The sequence below is a fragment of the Chamaea fasciata genome, unplaced genomic scaffold (assembly GCF_029207755.1).
Source record: "Chamaea fasciata isolate MVZ Bird 193981 ecotype frontalis unplaced genomic scaffold, bChaFas1.0.hap1 SCAF_23, whole genome shotgun sequence".
NCBI lineage: Eukaryota > Metazoa > Chordata > Aves > Passeriformes > Sylviidae > Chamaea > Chamaea fasciata.
Window position 1 is genome coordinate 7,352,645 of NW_027094108.1, and position 19,140 is coordinate 7,371,784.

At 46.8% G+C, this 19,140-nt stretch overlaps 1 protein-coding gene across 6 annotated transcripts in view; it reads right to left on the reverse strand.

Moving 5' to 3' along the window:
• EIF4G3 (eukaryotic translation initiation factor 4 gamma 3) overlaps positions 1-19,140 on the reverse strand; it is a 144,404-nt gene that overhangs the window by 94,810 nt on the left and 30,454 nt on the right. For all 6 annotated transcript variants that reach the window (XM_066202783.1, XM_066202784.1, XM_066202788.1 and 3 more), the window contains exon 2: positions 7,588-7,663. In XM_066202783.1, coding sequence (XP_066058880.1) covers positions 7,588-7,663 — 76 coding nt within the window. The remainder of the gene's footprint in view (positions 1-7,587; positions 7,664-19,140) is intronic.

Here is a 19,140-nt window from a genome sequence, read left to right on the forward strand (position 1 = left end):
TGCAGAGAAGCCATAGTATCTGCAGGTCTTGCCACAAGCAAAGACTGAAATAGCAACGCAATTCCTGTATATGTTTATCTCCTTTCTCAACTTCTATTAAAAATACTTAACAAAACACATTAAGCAAAATTTTAGAGAAATTTTTTATAGCACACAAATAGTTGCTCTACTTTACTATCTCCATGATGGAACTGTTTTAAATATATTTTAGAGAGCAGCTATAGTAAAAGAAAAAGGGAATCAAAGGAAAAAGAGTCACACATCTATTGGGTGACACCTCTGGCTGTTCAACACAATTAAATTTTGGCAGACTGGGTAAGAACGCACACTTACTGAAATTCAGTATTTGCTTCTCATTGACCTTTTCTCATTTATTTGTTTGCTGAAAAGCACCACTTAATCATGGAATGGTTTGGGTTGGGAAGGACCTTAAAGCCCATCCAGTGCCACCCCTGCCATGGGCAGGGACACCTTCTACTGTCCCAGGCTGCTCCAAGCCCTGTCCAACCTGGCCTTGGACACTTCCAGGGATCCAGGGGCAGCCACATCTGCTCTGGGCACCCTGTGCCAGGCCCCTCCCATCCTCACAGGGAAGGATTTCTTCCCAATATCCCACCTAACATTCCTCAGTCTGCACTAAAGCCACTTGAAGCCCACACAGGTCACTGGCACTGTGCAGGCCAATGTATGCATGAATGTCCTTAGCAGGGTAAAGAAGGCAGAAGGAAATTCCTGACTCCTTTAACAGAGTATTAGCTCCAAGCTCCAAGAGAGCAGAAGTCACAGAGTTCACCACTTAAGTGCTTTCTCCAAGTCACTTTATTGCACTCAGTGTCCACGCCTGTCATTACAGTTCCTAAACCACCATCTGGGTGCTGCGCCAGCACCCAAATCCCAAGAAATCACAATGTGCAACAGCTCCAGGCTTGGGAATGGGCCAGGAGCCTTCACTGTGGGAAGATTTACAGCCCCTGAGTGCACATCAGAGGAAAGGGTGGGTCAGTCACAGAACCTCATCCTCTGTCCCCACTGGATCCTTCCCCTAGCCAGGGATGAATCATCTCTTTTTCAGGCTGATCTCTCTTGGCAGGTGTGCGCACGCAGCCTCAGCTGAATCAGAGCCAGCCTTACAGAGAGCTCCATAAAACTTTCCACAGCCCATCCTCGAGAAAATTAAAGTCTCTCCCATGACTCCTGTGTCAACCCTGAGAGGGCTGTCACGTCAGTCGTGCAGCACTTGTGCTTAGAAGTGACTACAGATTGTGATGTATATCAGATAATGCAGTCAGGGAAGGGGAGGAAGCAAAGGCAACCCAAAATATAAGGAAATCATTCCTATCAACAGCCCCAGTGGCAGGTTGTGCTGTGCTCCTCACCAGGATTCTCCTTGAATGGCACTTCTTGGGGGAAAAGAGAGATTATTTTCTGACAGCTTCAGAAGTGAGACTTCAGCCACTGCCAGTTTTCACCTCCCTACTCTCAGTAGTGTAAACACTGCTCCAGTAAGGGCTGGAGTCATCCAAAATCCTCTGATCCAACAGCAGCCAAGTCCACACATGGCTTTGACAATGGGGACAGGGGCACTACCAATATCCCAGGTCAGTGTGAGCATTCCACAGACCTCCTTCTCCTTAGAAATTGTAACATGCAAATAGAATTATGGAATAGAATCCCAGAATCACTAAGGTCGGAAACCCCTCCAATATCATCTAGTTCAACCATTAACCCAGCACTGTCAGGTCCACCCCTAAACCATGCTCCCAAGCGTACACCCCCACAGCTTCCCAACACTTCCAGGGATGGCGACTCCAGCACTGCCTTGGGGAAAATAACCCAAGTTGGAGGTTACTGAAAGACATCAAGAAATGCTCTCATGATTGGATCTGGAAGCTGAACTGAGAGGAAAACTGCAGCTGCTTGAATGAGTCCATGAGATACCCTCGTGCAGTGCAGCAGACACATGACAGACACAGGTCTGGACCTACTAAAATTGGCTTGAAAGCCTAACAAAGCCAGCTGAACAATTATAAAATTGTACCAGCTTGATAGTTTGGCGCCAGCACATTCAGAGAGTATCCCATAGGAGGGAGCCTACCACTGATTTTCCAGGACCTCCTAAGGCTAGCCAAGTCTAACTTAGTGCACCCAAACCAAGGACTGGTGTTTATTCCAGCAGAAGGGAAAGCACAGAGAGCCTTTCTCAACAGCCACAGCAACATTGGTGCTTCCACACCTTCCTCTTTCTACAATGAATTATTTACAAACAAACTGAATCCTAAGATACTGATTTTAATGTAAACAAGTAGTAAAGGAAGACAAACTTACTAAATTTGTGACTTTTTTCAGTAATTTTTAACAGAGGTAAAAGGTAGAGACCATCTAAGCTCATCACTCCTGGGGTACCTGCCCCCATAGAGCCCAGGGTGTGGTTCGCTGTTTCTTAAATGGTCTGAGAGGACTATGGAAGCAAATATCCTCCTTAAATCTATAGGTTAAATTGTTCTCCTAAAAATGGATAACCAAAATTACATATTAATTTGCTAGGGCATCACTTTCTATTTTCCCTGAGTAGCAAGAGCTAATTATAGTTTTCCAGAAGCCTTAATCCTGTATTTTAAAGGAAGCAGGTAATGAAATACAAAATAAAGACTCAGTCTGGAATTTTTGCTTTTCTTTCTGAGATCTTTTACACCTTTTGGGTTTAGCATCCGCTACAAGTTTGGGATTACTCTTTACCCCACCCAAGTCCTTGGTTTCAGGTACTTCAGAAGCTGTGGCTGCCCCATCCCTGGAAGTGTCCAAGGCCAGGCTGGCCAGGAGCAATCTGGGATAGCGGAAGGTGTCCCTGTCCATGGCAGGGGGTGGCACTGGATGGGCTTTAAGGACCCTTCCAACCCAAACCATTCCATGATTCTAGGCTGGAACAGGATGAGGAACTGAGCTTCCCTCCTGCACATTCCACAGCCTCCGCGGCAGCGGGGCAGGGACTGCATCGGCCTCCTGACCCAGATCCTTCCTTTAAGCACAGGGTGGCTGGAGTAGCTAATCCTCCCTAATCCCTTTTCTGCGGGATTCTCTACACTGCAGGAAGATCCCTTTAAAGGACATGAAGGTGTATCACGGAACCTCTGTGGGGTGTGAAACACTCGAGGGAACCAATGGGACAAAAAACAAGCAAACACCCCAAGAGCGATTGTCAGAGTCAACCCTTAATCCTTAAAAATCTGGGACAAGGGGGTTCTTCAGCACCTCACTCCCCCATTACCTTCTTTGTCCCCAGCTGGCATGAGCTGGGCATCCTGACAGGAGATGGTACCTGCTCCAAAGGCACACGGAGGTCAGCAATTAACAAGTGGCTTCAACCAGTGTTGAAGGTTGCGTCCAGCCCAGCCACCAGTGCCCAGCCCCGCCACAGGGACCCTGCTCCAGGCTGCACCTGACCAAGTGACTTCTCCCCACAGAAACACACCTTGTTAACACTCGCTCCCCATCAGCTCTCATCCAGAAGTCATTCACAGAAGCATGGGGGTTTGGGTTGAAAGGGACCTTTAACTCATCCCATTCCATGGGCAGGAGCTGGACCTTCCACTGGACCAGGTTGCTCGGGGCCTCAAGCTTGCTCGTCAGCTCACGAAAGTTTATCCCAGAGTAGTTTTGGCCCAAACTTCAGCACTTACAATCACAACATACTACTAAAGCAGTTACAAACCTCCACCATAAGCTGCCAAAACCAGTTATTTGGGCAGAAACTGGGTATCCATGAACATCGTTAATCTTCTTACCCAATTCCACAATTGTGCCTCATGCTGAATTTGGAGAGCATGTCTGCTTCTGCTCATTCATCTCATTTTCCATAGATTCAGCCCCACTCCCCTGGGCACAGGACAGGGATGGCTGGTGGGATTTACAGTCACCTTTCGTGCAGTTCCCTTTCAAAAAACTCCAACCCAAAAAACTCTCTTGTATATGTTTCTTTGAAATAATTTGCAACAGAAACAGAATTTCATTCTTATGCCCCTTCTGAAGTCTGCAGGTTTGGGGTCTTTCAGAGGCTACACAAATAATCACCATCATTTCTTGCAGTGTAGAGGATTAGGAAACACCAGGCAAGAAGCTGTTTACAGGGTAACCCTCAATCTTTATGTCCAAAAGTAGCTCTGCAATAGAGCATTCTCCATAATTGATGAGGGAAAATTATTAAAAGGTTAGTTCATTGAAATAATTATTTCCAACTGTGACCTTTCAAATAATTTTACTGCTGGATTTATTTATTAAAAAACCCAAACCAACAACCCACTCAGTATAAGATGTTACAATAAATAAATAAAGATGACTTAAGATGAATTTAGGTGGGTTTGGTTTTAATATCAGTATGATTTCCTTGATAAAGAGGTTCTACCAAAGCCTTGTTGTGAATTCTGAGCATCTCCAAGTTCTCACACAAACTTCATCCCACTTGGCCTCTTCCTCACCTCCTACCTCTGTCCCACTGGAAAATTTGTTCTTCAGATTCAGTTTTATTATTGGGACTCATAGTGGAAGCCACATGATTTTCCAATCCCATTTTTTTAACTGTGGGGAAAAAAAGAGCTCTGGAATGTGCAACCAAGGTCCTGATAATGCATGTGGAAAGGCATGGAAAGGATAATTGAATTACTGTTCATCTTTAACGAAAAATTTGTGGTTCATCTGTGGGTTGCCCATATCTCAAATGATTTCTCCCCACACCAGCCATGCTCTGAAAAAACACACATCTCTGGAAATGATGATCCATAATTGACGTGGAAGCCCACAGAAGATGTGCAAGCAAATAAAACACCAATGGGAAAAAACAGCCCCTGGGTACTGAGGATGCACTTGAAGGTTGGACTTGAAGATCTTGGAGGCCTTTTCCAACCTTCATGATTCTGTGATCTCACAGGGCTCTTCAAAATGACTTTAATATAAACCCAGGCCTTAAAACACATGGTGCTGTTCCTTGTGTAACAAACCATGAGACCTTTCATGAATGAATTTGTCAAGTCTCTCTCATCATGTGCTTTTTCCCTCCCAATTCATTTTTCCCTGGACTCCCTCTGAATCTGAAATCTGTCTGGGGCTTCAAAAGGAAGCCTGAAAGGCACCCAGCTGAGAAATTTCTCCCCTTTCCCCAAAACATGGAATTTTCTCTCAGACCTGTGCATTCTCAAATCCTGGAACTGATTCCCAGCCCTGTCTTCTATTCCTGTAACATAGCAAGGAGTGATATTTTTCCACACTGAATAGCTATTTTAGGTCATTCTTCACAGTTACTTTTCTATTTTACATTAATTTAAATTTTTACAGCCATATTTTCCCCACAGGCATCTGCATTATATCTTGGGAAGAAAGAATTGAAAAAAATAACCTTCTTTAAAGGACTTTAGATATTTTTAACTGTTTTTTAAGTGTTGTATGGGGTATATATAAGATAATATAAACGGAGTTATTTATTATAACTGTTTGTACATTAATGTTCACAGAAAGGTTTGGGATGGAAGGGACCTTAAAAGCTCATCTTGTTCCATGCCAGGGACACCTTCCAGTATCCCAGGTTGCTCCTAGCCCTGTCCAACCTGGCCTTGGACACTTCCAGGGATGGGGCAGCCACAGCTTCTCTGGGCACTCTGTGCCAGGGCCTCCCCACCCTCACAGGGAAGGATTTCTTCTGAATGCGTTCCTTTGCTCTCGCTTTTCTGCACACAAACATTCCTATATCAGATATTGAGAACAGAGGGTGCGCAAAGCCTGCAGCTCGGGTTTGTTGATTCACTGCGTCAACGCCACAAACCTCAAAAACTTCAACTCTCGTCAGAGCTGTATCCCAATCATTCCAACTCACCTGGATGGGAATTCATGGCTCCCTGGCCACCAGACCACCCATGGCCACACCTGAGTCCTTCTGCCACTACAACCACCTGAGCTGCTGCATTTCTGGGATTAATGGGCACTTGGTGGCACTTTTACCCTTAATCCTACCCACAACTCAGCTCAGCACCCCTGACAGCCGTAGTGGGGGAGACAGGAAAAATCTCCTCTGCAACGCTAAAAAGGGAAGGGCTAAATATCATCATTATCATTGAATCATCATGGAATGGTTGGGTTGGGAGGGACTTTAATCTTCCTCATCCCGTTCCACCCCTGCCATGGCAGGGACACCTTCCACTACCCCAGGTTGCTCCAAACCCTGTCCAACCTGGCCTTGGGCACTGCCAGGGATGGGGCAGCCACAGTGTCTCTGTTCTCACTACGGGCAAGAGATGCTCCAGCCCCAGGTCCCTTCAGGGAGCCAGGGCCAAGAATCCCACCCCCAGTCACTCCTGCAAAGAGGGAAGGAGGAAACCTTGCACAGTAGCTTATGTTTTTCTACAAGCAGCTTATGTTCCCGCATAAAATGTAGTGAATTTATCCCGTCTACAGCTTTTCTTCCTGTTTTCCAAATAATTAAAAGAGCAGCTTAAAAGCGGGGTTTTTTGGCATTAAAAATATTTGCATTATCCCAACTAGAAAAGCAAAATATGACTTTCCCAGGGCTGTGCTGATTTAGCAAAGCTTATAAATAACCCTGGGCTTCCAGCTATTGCCATCAGAAAAAAAGGAATTAATAAAAGGAAAAGATTATCATGTTCACTAATAAACATCACTGTTTCTAAGCTAAATTTCTACAATAATCAATATTATACATTACCATTCATCTAGGACAGCGAGCCAAAGGCACCTATCCCAAATATTCTATTTACTATCAAAATATTTCTTCCTCTGTACAGTGGAATGTTTCACATGAAAACAAAGCTTTCTTCATTAATTTTCTCCTAAAAAGGTATTAGAAATGCCAAGTCACTAGTACCCAAAAAAATCAGTCTGTGAGATTCAGGGGAAAAGAAAGAGATGGAGTGACACAAGTGAAAATATGGACAAAACTCCATCACTCCAATGACACTGTTGGGAAAACGCACTCTCCAACATGCTAAATAAAACTAGAGACATTTAAAAATACCAATGGACCCACAAGTCCTCCAAAGATTTCCTCCTTTCTTGCTCCCATGCAACAAAAAAAAGGTCTTCATAAAATCACACAATTATTAAGGTTGGAAAAGACCTCCAAGATCGACCAATGTTCGACCAACATCCCAATGCCCACTCAACCCCTGTCCCCAGGTGCCACATCCACATATATTTTGAACACTTCCAAGGATGTGACTCCACCACCGCCATGGGCAGCCTGTGCCAATGTCTGACCATGCTTTCAGTGAAGAGACTTACCCAATATCCAGTGTGAACCTCCCCTGGCACAACTTCAGGCTGTGTCCCCTTTCCTGTCCCTTGTTTCCTGGGAGCAGAGCCTGACTTCCCACCTGGCTGCATGCTCCTGTCAGGGAGTTGTGGAGAGCCAGAAGGCTCCCCTTTCTTTTCCTACTCACATGCAACCAAGAGGGTCTTTTTGAGCACCATTTATTTCAGGGGGTAAAAAGAAGTTGCATTTTTTCCAAGGTATTGTTTCTGACTGCGCTGGGGTTCTGCACACCCATCTGATCCCCTCGCGCTGCCCCAGCCCTGGCGGATACTCACAGTGCTGTACACAGCCGAGACGGTTGGAGTGAAGATCCGATCCTCCAGGGGCTGCTGGACAGGACCTCGGGGGATTCTGCAACACAGCGAGTCAAGGAAAGCAGCGTGGAAGGCAGGGTCGTGCTTGGAGACACCCCCAGGGACACCCCACCCCAGGACCCACGGCCTGGCAGCTCCGATCCCTCGGGATTTCCTGTGGCTCTGGAGGCAGCTGCTCCCACACTAGGAATGAGGGAACCAACGCAAACTCGTCACCGAATAATCCACAAAACCTTGGGCCTGTCAAGAGCTGTCCTGCACCTCTGCTTTTATTTGAAAGAGAAAAGCCCCCAAAGCCACAAGCCCTCCGCATTCAGCGGACAAACCCTGCGGATCAGCAGGGCACTGCCGCACAATGGCAACTCTCGTTTTGCTAACCACGCAGGAATCCTGCTGGAATTGTTTCCTTGTTTGCCTCTCTTCACCCAGTGACTCCTTTCCTCATCCGCCCACCAAAAGAAAGGGCTGCCAGAGGGATGGGAGGTTTTGAGGAGCTGCTGCAGGGTGATTTAAAGGCAAATTGCAAGAGTTTTCTTAACTGTAAAGGCGTTGTGGAAATGTAAAGGAGAAAAAAAAAGGGAAAGAAACTATGCACAGAAACCCCCCACAAAAGAACCTGGTTTATTTGTGGAATAAAACAGGGGGATGCAGGGATCCAAAAGAATAAAAAAGTCTGACTTGAGTAACACTGTGGCCTCACACGGATCCAGACAATACCCAGCGCCCACTGTCATGGAAAAGGCACTTGCTGAAAAGTTTTCCTAAACACCATAATCAGATTTCACCTTTTTGCTGTTTTTATTTTACACACCGAAATTTCATGGGAAATGAGAACAGCTGGATTGACTGAGGTTCTTGCATACATGGAAGGACACAGTTCTCATGTGTTAACACGGTGGGATATTTAAAAAGAAAATAAAGTCATTAAAACACTTCTTAGTTTTATTCTAACAAGGAAAAACACATTGCTAAGTTAAATTCTGAGCCCAGATTAGTTTGAGTTGAAATTTCAAGAGACTCTTTGCACCCCAAGTTTGATCCCCAGATTAATGCTACTGCCCAAAGCTTTGCAGGGACCAACCCCGCAGTGACAGGACAGACCCTGCCAGTGCTGACACAACTCAACAGCCACCCCAAGCTCCACAATCCCAACTATTGCCCTTAAATTCGATCAAATGTTAAGGTTGAAGTAAGGACTGTTCAGACACAACCTGCTCTGTCCCTGCTGACTGCCCACAGCACATCCCAGCTGGATCATCTCTTCCTCCAGCAGCGCTGAGGCAAATTTACAGCATCAGAAGCACACACAGAGTTAAATTTACAGTCTCACTCTCCTCTGGCTCTGAATTCACTAAAAAGCTCTTCCTCACCAAACAGACTCAGAAATTGCTCTAAAACTTCTCGGTTTTGTTACATATTCAATGTTTGAGCCCCAGACACAATAAAGAGTTGCTTGATGGGATTATACTGGGAAGAACCCAGCCCTGAGCCTTGCAGCACCTCTGCAGAGAGGCCCTGGCTTGTCACCTCAGCAGGTAACAGAGGACAGCTCAGGGCCTGCCCCAGGGCAGGAGAATCAGGAACAGGATCTGGCCCCACTGGTGCTCATTCACCCTACATCTCTTTTCACTTTTTAATGACAGCAAGAATTGGTCTGCAGGGTCGAAGGCTCATCTGCACTTTGCTCATCTGCTGGCTCAGGCCCAAGCGGTGTCACTTGATAGAGAGTTTTTTAACAACCAAATGGGATTTAAAACTCTGACTCAGCCAAACAACAGTAAGATTTGTCACAAACTTCAACAGAGGCACTCCCAGCCTTCATCCCAAGGATCTTGCATTCACCCCCAAGTTTTGGAAAACAACAACAAAAAAGGCAAAATCTGGGAAAGAAGGAATAAAAACATACTGGAAGATGGAATGAAAACTCAAATTTCCTGCTGTAGCACTATTCCCTCTCCCCCAGAACAACCCTATGACAGGGATGACAGCCCTAGGCCCGGGATGGAGCTGCCCCCCTTGTGTCACAGCTGAGATTTCCCTTCTCCAGGCACTCCTGACAATTCATTGAAGCAATCGCTACTTCAAAAGAGATCATTCTTCAGTTTGGAAAAATGGTTTCATCCTTGACAAGGTTGGGATTTATTTTCTTATTTTAGAACTTATGTAAGTCAGGAGGAAATAATCTCCTTTGAGCAGAGCAACTGCTCTTTTTGCACCCAGGAAGAGCTGCCTGAAGGAAGGAGCAGTTCAGACGGATTTGCAGAGTTTGGAGTCCCTATTTAAGATCTCTCCTAGGAATGGATGATTCTCGTCAGATCCAGAAGAAACCTTTCAAGTCCTTTTTGCCAAAGGATTTGACATGGACACAAGACTGATAGGAATAAAATGCCTTAAATTCCAGTAAGCCTTAATGAAATAATGACTGGAGAAAGTGATTATTTCCAGCATCTAACTTATGGCATCCACAGACTGACTCTCTGCAAGAAGTTGGGCAAGTAGAAAGGTTCATGCTTCCCTGAGAGGAGCTGGGCAAGTGCAAAGGCTCCTGGTTCCCACCAAGCCTCTTGGAGATTGCTCCTGCTCCCCAGTGGAAATTACCACCTTCCCTCTCCCTCCACCTGCCAAAGGAGCCTGTCCTGGGATAACAGCTGCTGTTACTGTGGGAGAAGTGAGCTAGGGTGACAGCAAAGTTCATCATGACTTGTGCTGATGAGGCCCTTCTAGGAATGGGTTAAGTGACAGCATGGACACTCCCCCAGGGGAAGTGAACGGCTTAGGGAAGGCAGGTGAGAGGCAGAACCCCATCCAGCAGCAACACCCTGTCCACATGCACATCCACACCACCCCCAGGGCACTCACTCATCTGCTCTCACACACAGACTTTGGCGCCACTGGGGCTGCAGACCCCAAAATGCAGCACAAGCCTTGGGACTGCTGCCCTGAGGCTGCCCCAGCACACACAGGCAAGTGTAGGAGTTAAAGTCCAGCCAGCCCAGCCTTGCTGCAGCGTTGGATTCACCACAGCCAGGAACACCAGAATACCCTGAGTAATTCAGGCAGCTCTTTCATGTTCTGACCCTTCCATGCTGAGATCCAATTCAGGAGCATCCTGCGCCCTCCTTCTTCCTCTCCCTCCTCCTCCCCTATATCCTGCCACCCACATCACTGATTTGTGCAACTATGCTCCAAAATCATCCAGGAGGGTGGGAAGGGCGGCGGGGGGCGGGGGTGGGTGGAAAGCAAAGATAATCCAAACCTCACACGGTTTTCAGAGCTCCTTCCACAGGGAGAAAAGACGGGGAGAGCAATGAAGCAGAGGAGCAGGAGCAAGGAAACTGTTAAATCCAAGAAGAACCTCTTAAAGCACCATCAGGTCGCTAAAGTGCAGCCTCTACTTTGCTCATGACAAGCTCAACGACTCCTTAGAGCTCTCCCTGCTCCATCAGCATCACGCCAGGATCCAGGAGGAGGACAGCAATCCTGGCAGTACCAGCGCTGGATTCTCGTCGTCGCTGTTCAGGGCTCATTAACTCATGAAATATATATTTAAAATCTCACCTGAGATACTTCTGGCAGATTCATAAACGCAGGCACAGTTGCAATGGGAGTTCTACCTAGTTCCCATCTGGCTGCAGCAGTGATTACAAGCTGGGGAATTTTGGGAGCTATTATAGACCCAGTGGGAGAAGGAATGCTGGCTGGAAACCAAACGGAATTTTTCTGGAAAACAAAAATCTCCCTAAAAAGTGGAGGATATCTGTTAATTAGACAGCCACAGCCACGCTCTAAGGAGAAGAGAATGTGACTGCTCTGTAAAGTGATTAAGGAAAAAAAATCCAGCCTGGAGCTGCTGGAGCAATCAGTGACACTGCCAAATGCTGAGTGAAATGACAGTCAGCAGGAATTCCTTGCAGAAATCTCCTCCCTGTATCACATTTCACTGCTTGCTCCAATCATACTACAGAACTGCAATTCTGCAAGATTGCTGTGTGCTGTTACGGACCTGGAAACACACACCAAAATCAGCCCTTCCATCAGGAATTTGTACCAGTTTCTCTGCTTCACCGAGATTGCAGGAAGACAGAAAGAACATTATTCCATTCTCTCACAATGTGGATTCATTTACTCTCGAATGGTGCTTCTCACCCAAGCTCATTTCCGCAACTAGCAACCATTTTACCCCAAGTACTGCTAGCTTCTCCTCCCTTGCAGCTCACAGCTCCAAGGAAGCACCTTTTCCCAGGAATAAAAACACCCACGGTACCCACGGGCACCTTTGCAAACACCTTACACAAAATCATTCCAGAACTCCTGATTTTCATCCCTGCCCAGAAACGGAGCCAGTCTCCCACCAGCTTCCCCAGGGTTATATAATCCCCACACGTGTCCCCGCTTGTACTGAAACTGTGCATAAAAAATCCCAAGAAAAAACCGTCAAGCAAGATTACAGAAGGGCAAGAAACCACATCAAATTTGAGCATTTCTTTCAGCTTTCTGGAGCAAGGAATCTATAAAACCCCTCCAAGCATGCAGGGATGTGAGGGCAGGAAGCTTTCCAGGAGCATGTTTCTCCTTTGCAGCCTCTTCTCTATTCACAATGCAATTAAAATGCAGGAGGTAAACATCCCAACAGCAGCAACGCTTCATTGTGCCGGCTGAGAAACCACACGGCTCTGAAAAGGTTCAAAGGGAAAAGCTCTGCCAGTCACAGCAGATGGAACTTCCCTGCCATCACTCCATCCTTCCCAGCTCCGCCATCCTCCACTCATGGGGCCAAACCTTTTGTTCGGCACACTCAGTCTTACCTGGCAGTGAGCTCCAGCAGCGAGATCCAGGGAGTTCTGGCAGTGAGATCCCAGACAGCTCTGACAGTGAGATCCCAGAGAGCTCTGACAGTGAGATCCCAGAGAGCTCTGACAGTGAGATCCCAGAGAGCTCTGACAGTGAGATGCCAGAGAGCTCTGACAGTGAGATCCCAGAGAGCTCTGACAGTGAGATGCCAGAGAGCTCTGACAGTGAGATCCCAGAGAGCTCTGACAGTGAGATCCCAGAGAGCTCTGACAGTGAGATGCCAGAGAGCTCTAGCAGAGAGACCCCAGAGAGTTCAGTCAGAGAGACCCCAGAGAGCTCTGGCTGCGAGCCAGCTCAGCGCTGCATCCTCTCCCCACATCCATCAGCGAAGCCCACAGCTACATCCCATCACTGCCACATCCCATCATGGCCACATCCCATCTGTGCCACGCTGGGCTGGCTCGGAGCTCCTCCTGCCCATCCCTGCGCAGGCAGAGCTTGAGCTCTTAAAGAGGCAGCACAAGGGGGACCTCTGTGAGGTTTGGTACCCAAACACTTCCACGCCACTGCAATCTCACTGCTTCCCTGACTTTCGTGCTGTGCACACAGTGGAAAAGGGATGGGAGGCAGCATCATGCTCCCCTTAGCAAGTTGATATGGGATAATAATTAAGCCAAGCTTATAAAGGAAAGGATAAGGGAAAAAGACGAACTCCCCCACAGCACAGAGTGGTCTGGAAAGCTGCGTGGCAATGAATGAGGAGCTGAGAAAGCATCAGCGCTCCCTATCAGAATTAAATCGCCCACAAACTCCTCAGCAGGAAATCGTGCAGCTTGTTTCCCTTCAGCTTTTATCTTGCTACTCCCAAATGTAGCACCACGAACCCCTTTACTTAGCAACTACTTCAGCAATCTATTTTCCCTTCAAAATCAATCCCTCTTTTGACAGATCACTTTTCAGAAGCCCGAGGAAAGAATGCTGGCAAAACAAACTACAGCCTTTAGAAGACAAAACAACAACAAAATCACAAAGCAAACTCCACCAAGTGACACATTACCTGGGAAAAATTAAAATATATAAGATCGAACAATGTCGTCATCTCTCCATGCTGAAATATGACAACCAATCTGACTTCTTCCAAGGAAAAATAAAATTCAGGTTACAAAGCAAGTTACTCCAAACTTACGGAAAGCCAGGATTGATGTTGTCTGGTGACCATAATTCAGTTCTCCTGTGTATCTGCAGAATCCAGCCCCTAATTACAGAGGTCCATGCTGATTTTTGCCATTCCCTGTCACCTCCACGTTTTCAGCTCTTACAGGACTCGAGCACCCTGACCCTTCACAGCTGAGCTACTCTTGCTCATAACAGATGAGAGATAATTCATATTACAAAAATCAAGACCTGCATAATTCAAGGACTTTGGAAAACATTTAAAGACCTCACCTAATAAACTGCTGACCCTCCCTAACCAGTCCCCTGCCTCCATCCAACGACATATCTCCCATCCTTGCAGAGAACGTGTTTTATTTTAGGGTGTGTTTGGGTGGAGTTTTTTTTGTCTGTTCAGGGGTTTTTTTGGTAGTGGATTCCCGACAAGGGGATCAGGCCTTCTGGCTGAGTCTCAAAGGAATGAGGTGGTCTCTGTATGAAAATAGTGCTTTTATTTCAGTTTTCTCAGCTGGATGCAACTGCTCTTGCACAAAGTGTCGGCATGTCAAAACAAAGCACAATTCTGAGCCCTGACTATACCACAGGTCAAGCTCCACTGGTATTTCAGTGTTTGGTGTTTATTGTTATTATACCAGGGAAAAACAAGTACAACTTATTGCTGGCAAGAGCACTCAGGAATATGGTCACAGTTAAGAGCTGCAGGTGAGGACTTTCTTAAAAGCCCACGGCAGCTTTACACCAATACTTAATTCTGATCTAAGGACTATTTCTGGCAAGTCAAATGTTTTAAAAACAAAGGAACACAATAAAAAGCACTGGCAAAGTGGCAAAAAGTGCTTGCAAAGTGGGGTTCATGGTTTAAAAGTACTGAGATTTTTAATAGATCAGTACATCATCCCTGTCAAGAGATGCAAACCTCCAGGGTCTGCAACTTTCCCGAACGACTTATCCCCAGAAGGATCCGATGGCAAAAGCCATTATTAAGCTTGTTTAAGTATTTTATGGCCCAGGATAAAGCTCCTTCGTGCCACATGTGTAGTCAATGTTCACAGCCCAAGTGCCATTTATCAGACATATAAATTTTAAGTGGATCAGTGAAGTGTTTGTACAAACAATCTCTTTAATCCTTCATGTATTTTGTCTATTAAACTGCATCACTGAATTCTCTTTAAAGCCTTGTTTATGGGCTATTTTATACTTGGAACAAAACATTAAATAAGGTATTTATCTTCTCATTTTGTACCAGAAATGCACCTACATAAATATTGTTGATGTTTCACCATTTGTTTATTGCCTCGTTCAAAATCCCTGACTGCGGGACTCATTCCTTGCTCCCCAAGTGAACTCTGAGATGAAAACTGGAAGTTATCTTCCGGTCCATCCCTCTGCATTAGGTGCTCCTCATTAACTCATGCTCCCCAAGCTCTGTCTGAATCCAAATGTTACAGTGAGGCTTTCCCTGCTTATCCCAGCTTATGCCATGCTCTAAATGAACACTCTTCTTATAACAAAACTTGCCTCGAAATACATCTTGAGCTTTTTACCTAATTACGTATCACTCATCTCAGCATCAGCTTCCAAATAATCCCGAACACTGCCTTTCCCTGCTGTCTGCCACACAATGACCCCTGAGCTGCGCTTGCACGGAGCTGAATGGGAACAGGGAGAGCTTCCCAAAGAGAAGGGGCACACAAATCCTGATGAACCTCAATGCCTGACGGAAAACAAGCTTTCCAGGGCTGAAAATTGCAGCTTGAAAGGAAAACGTGACCTTCTCTGCTGCCGCTACTCAGGTTCCTGCTCCCTTCAGGAGTCCCGACACGTTTCGGGAATCTGCGGATGCGGGCATTGGCACATCCGACTGCACGGCCAAAGTTCAGGGGCAGAGCCCATGTGGAACATCCCCAGCCCTTCTGTCCGAGCAGCCACAGCCACAGCGCACATCCTGTTTGTACCTGAGCATGTCTCCAGATCCTCCAACTTACATCCCTTTAAATATCCATTCCACAAAATACCCCAGGATCCCAGACTGGTTTGGGCTCCGAGGGTCCTCAAAGCTCATCCAGTCCCTCGCCCTGCCATGGGCAGGGACACCTCCCACTATCCCAGGTTGCTTCCAAGCTCCGTCCAACCTGGCCTTGGACTTCCAGGGATGAAGCAACCACAGCTGCTCTGGGCAACCTGTGCCAAGGCCTCCCCATCCTCACAAGGAAGAGTTTCTGCCCAGTATCCCATCTATCCCTGCCCTCTGGCAGTGGGGGGATGCCATTCCCCTTCATCCTGTCAGTATCTGCCTGTATAAAAAGCCCCTTTCCCCTCATCCTTTCCCTTCTGTCTTTGGTACACGTGTGATGATTTCACAGTCAAGCGAAACGGGAATGTCAAAGGAAACCTGGGGGCTAGGGGGAAGAAAACAGAAAAAACACTCCCTTTGTTGCAAATTGTCTGTATTCCCAGCATCCCACTGATTCCACGATGCTTTCAAATACAAACCAGCAATATTGGGAGCACCAGCTGCAATAGTTCCACCTGCAGACAAGCACCTAATTAGCCAGAGCTCATTACTTCCAGACTCAGTTCTGCATGTCTAAATTAGCCAGCACTGAGACAGCTCACCTGCACTAAATCACCCCAGACCTCACCTCACCCCACGCGTCTCCTCCCGGTGCAGAGAGCTCCTGGGGACTGGCAAGACCCACACTGGAGCAAACGCCACAAAACCCCAATCAATTCTTCTGCCCAATACAAATGCGTTTCTAAGCGCAAGCTGATTTTGTTAGTTCATCTCTGTCTCCTTCCACTGCAACCTCAGCATGGAGGCAAACTGCTATTTACAGCTGAGGCATGGAAAGGTTGTTTGGGGTGGAAGAAACTGTGTCTAAACCCTGCTAATCCTGCTGGGATTTTCCTTCAAGCAGGGTGTTGGTGGGTGGGGGACAGGAGGCGACACATGGAATATTTCTGTAACTGTGAACTTTGAGGTGTATTTTTAACGCTCCCAGAAATGTTCACAGCACAGCCTGAATAAGGTTAAATCCACGTTTCAACCAAGCTGTGAAATATTAGTAATTACCAAAGAAAAAAAAAGCCACAGAGGCTCCCTGGGTTGTGCCTGTGCCAGCTCAGGTAACAAGGTGAACAAAGTGCCAGGAGAACATTTCTTGCGCAGCTACAGACAACTTCTCACCAACTGACTCGTCCTCTGTCCTCCATAAAACACCAGCCACTTCCATATTTTTTTAATTCACATTTTATTCACAAAATATATGGACTTGTCGACGAAATTATAAAGTCAATACATTTCATCAGCTCCCTTCAACTGGAAATCATGGCATTGCCACAGAGAGGCAATGGCATCAAGGGGAATGTGTCAAGGTAGCCTTAAAATTCCATTAATTTTAGGAGGGTTATTTATGATTGTACTTGTCCATACGAACTGAAACTCCCATTAGGCTGCAGGAAACAGGCAAGGCTCAGGAACCTAGAGCAGCCCTATTTGTCTTCCAACAGACCCTGCCGCTCCAAGTGATTCCTCACGGATCTCCAGCCACACTCCAGGGCAGGCATCTTATAAACAGCCCAAAATATTGAGGTGGGGGGGAAAGGCTCAACAAGGTGAGCTCTGGGGACTCCGGCTGAGTTCTGGAGAATTGTCTCCAAGTTACAGAGGACTATGGCGGGCCAACATCCCACAGAGATATTCCAGATGAGGCCTGAACTCCAAAATGCACCCAGTAAGTCGGAAGCAGAGCTGTGTTAGGCCAGCAGCATGCACAACCAGCCAGCTCAGAACAGCCTGGCCCCAAAACCAGCCCAAAAGTCCCAGGCAAGGCAATGCCAGGAAGCTAGGCTCGTGCCATGTGATATAGGGCTAAATACCTCCTAAAATTCCATGAAATGACTACAGACCTCTGCTGGAGCTGTGCTGCTCTCAGTAATGATTAAGCTCTTCTTTGCCTTCTGCATAAGGAGAGAGCCAAGGCCTGGGAATGAAGGATTTTGGTGCTGCTGCTCTTTACATCCACATATTAAAGGCAAACCTGGATTTTTGTTTGTCATCTTAAGGTCTACACCAAGACATCATTTCCTTATTTCTTAAAACAAGTACCAAGTGATCAAAACACAGTCAGAGTAGTCAGAGGGTGTATGTAAGGATCCTACAATGTGTCAGTGCACATTTGCAGGTGACTCACGGGTATACAAAGAGGGAAAGAAAACCTGCATTTTTCTGTTGTTTCAGAGGAGCTGCAAGTTCCCAGTTCCCAGACACCAGCCACGTGTGGGAATAAATCACATCCAGCATGCCCTAGGTAAGATCTTTGTCACCCTGCTTACCAGAGTTGGGGTAGGGTTCTTGGAGAACTCACTTCCAGCTGTCTGGGAGGTCTGTGGGTCAAGAAACCAGGGAGGTTTCCAAAACAGCAGGACAACAGGAAAGGAAATCATGGAATGGGTTGGGTTGGAAGGGACCTTAAAGATCACCCAGTTCCACCCTTGACATGGGCAGCAACACCTTCCGCTATTCCAGGTTGCTCTAAGCCCTGTCCAACCTGGCCCCGGACACTTCCAGGGATGGGGCAGCCACAGCTTCTCTGAGCAACCTGTGCCAGGCCTCTCCACCCTCACATGGTAGAATTTCTTCTATTTATCTAACCTACATTTCTCCTCTTTCAGTATGAACCTGTAACTCCTTATCCCATCACCACAGCTCCTGATGAAATCAGCTTTTAAGCTGTTCCCTCCTTACGACACAGCAACTTCCCACTACTCAGTCCCTCCTCTCAAACCTTTCATTTTGCCTTTTAAAACTCCAAATCCAGCCCTAGGTTCCTTTCAAGGGACGAGCTGACTAGGAAAGAAAGCAACTGCAGCAGGTGGATGCTCTCAGACCTATCCCAAGACAGCTTCTGGCAGAAACGAGGGAACTGACAAGCCTCTGCTCCCAAGGCTCCTGAGGGCAAGGGTAGGCATCCATGGCACCTATAAGTTGTCAGGTTGCATCAGAGGAAAATTACTGTCAGGAAGGTGTAATTCAAAGGGCAGGATCCTGCAGGCAAGGATGGAGAGGAGATGAAGGATTAAGCTGTCACCAAGGGGAAGGATGCTCCATAAAATGCTCCTGGTTTAGATTCCCTAAGCACATCTCTGCACAGGACTGTGAGGATGCAGGAACCCCAGAGGCAACTGAAGCAAGGCAGATCAGAACATAACCTAGTGATCCTAAACATCAGAATCATGGAATCATTAAGGTTGGAAGAGTCCCCCAAGATCACAGAGTTCAACCATTAACCCAGCACTGTCGTGCTCACCATTAACCATGTCCCCAGGTGTCATGTTCACACATTTTTTGAACACTTTCAGAATTGAGGAGTCCACCACCGCCCTGAGCAGCCTGTGCCAGTGCCTGACCACCCTTTCAGTGAAGAGATTTTTCCCGTACCCCACCTGAACCTCCCCTGGTTTCCTCTCATCCTGTCCCGTTTCCTGGGAAGAGTCTGACACCCCTGGCTGCACCCTCCTGTCAAGGAGTTCTAGAGAGCCAGAAGGTTC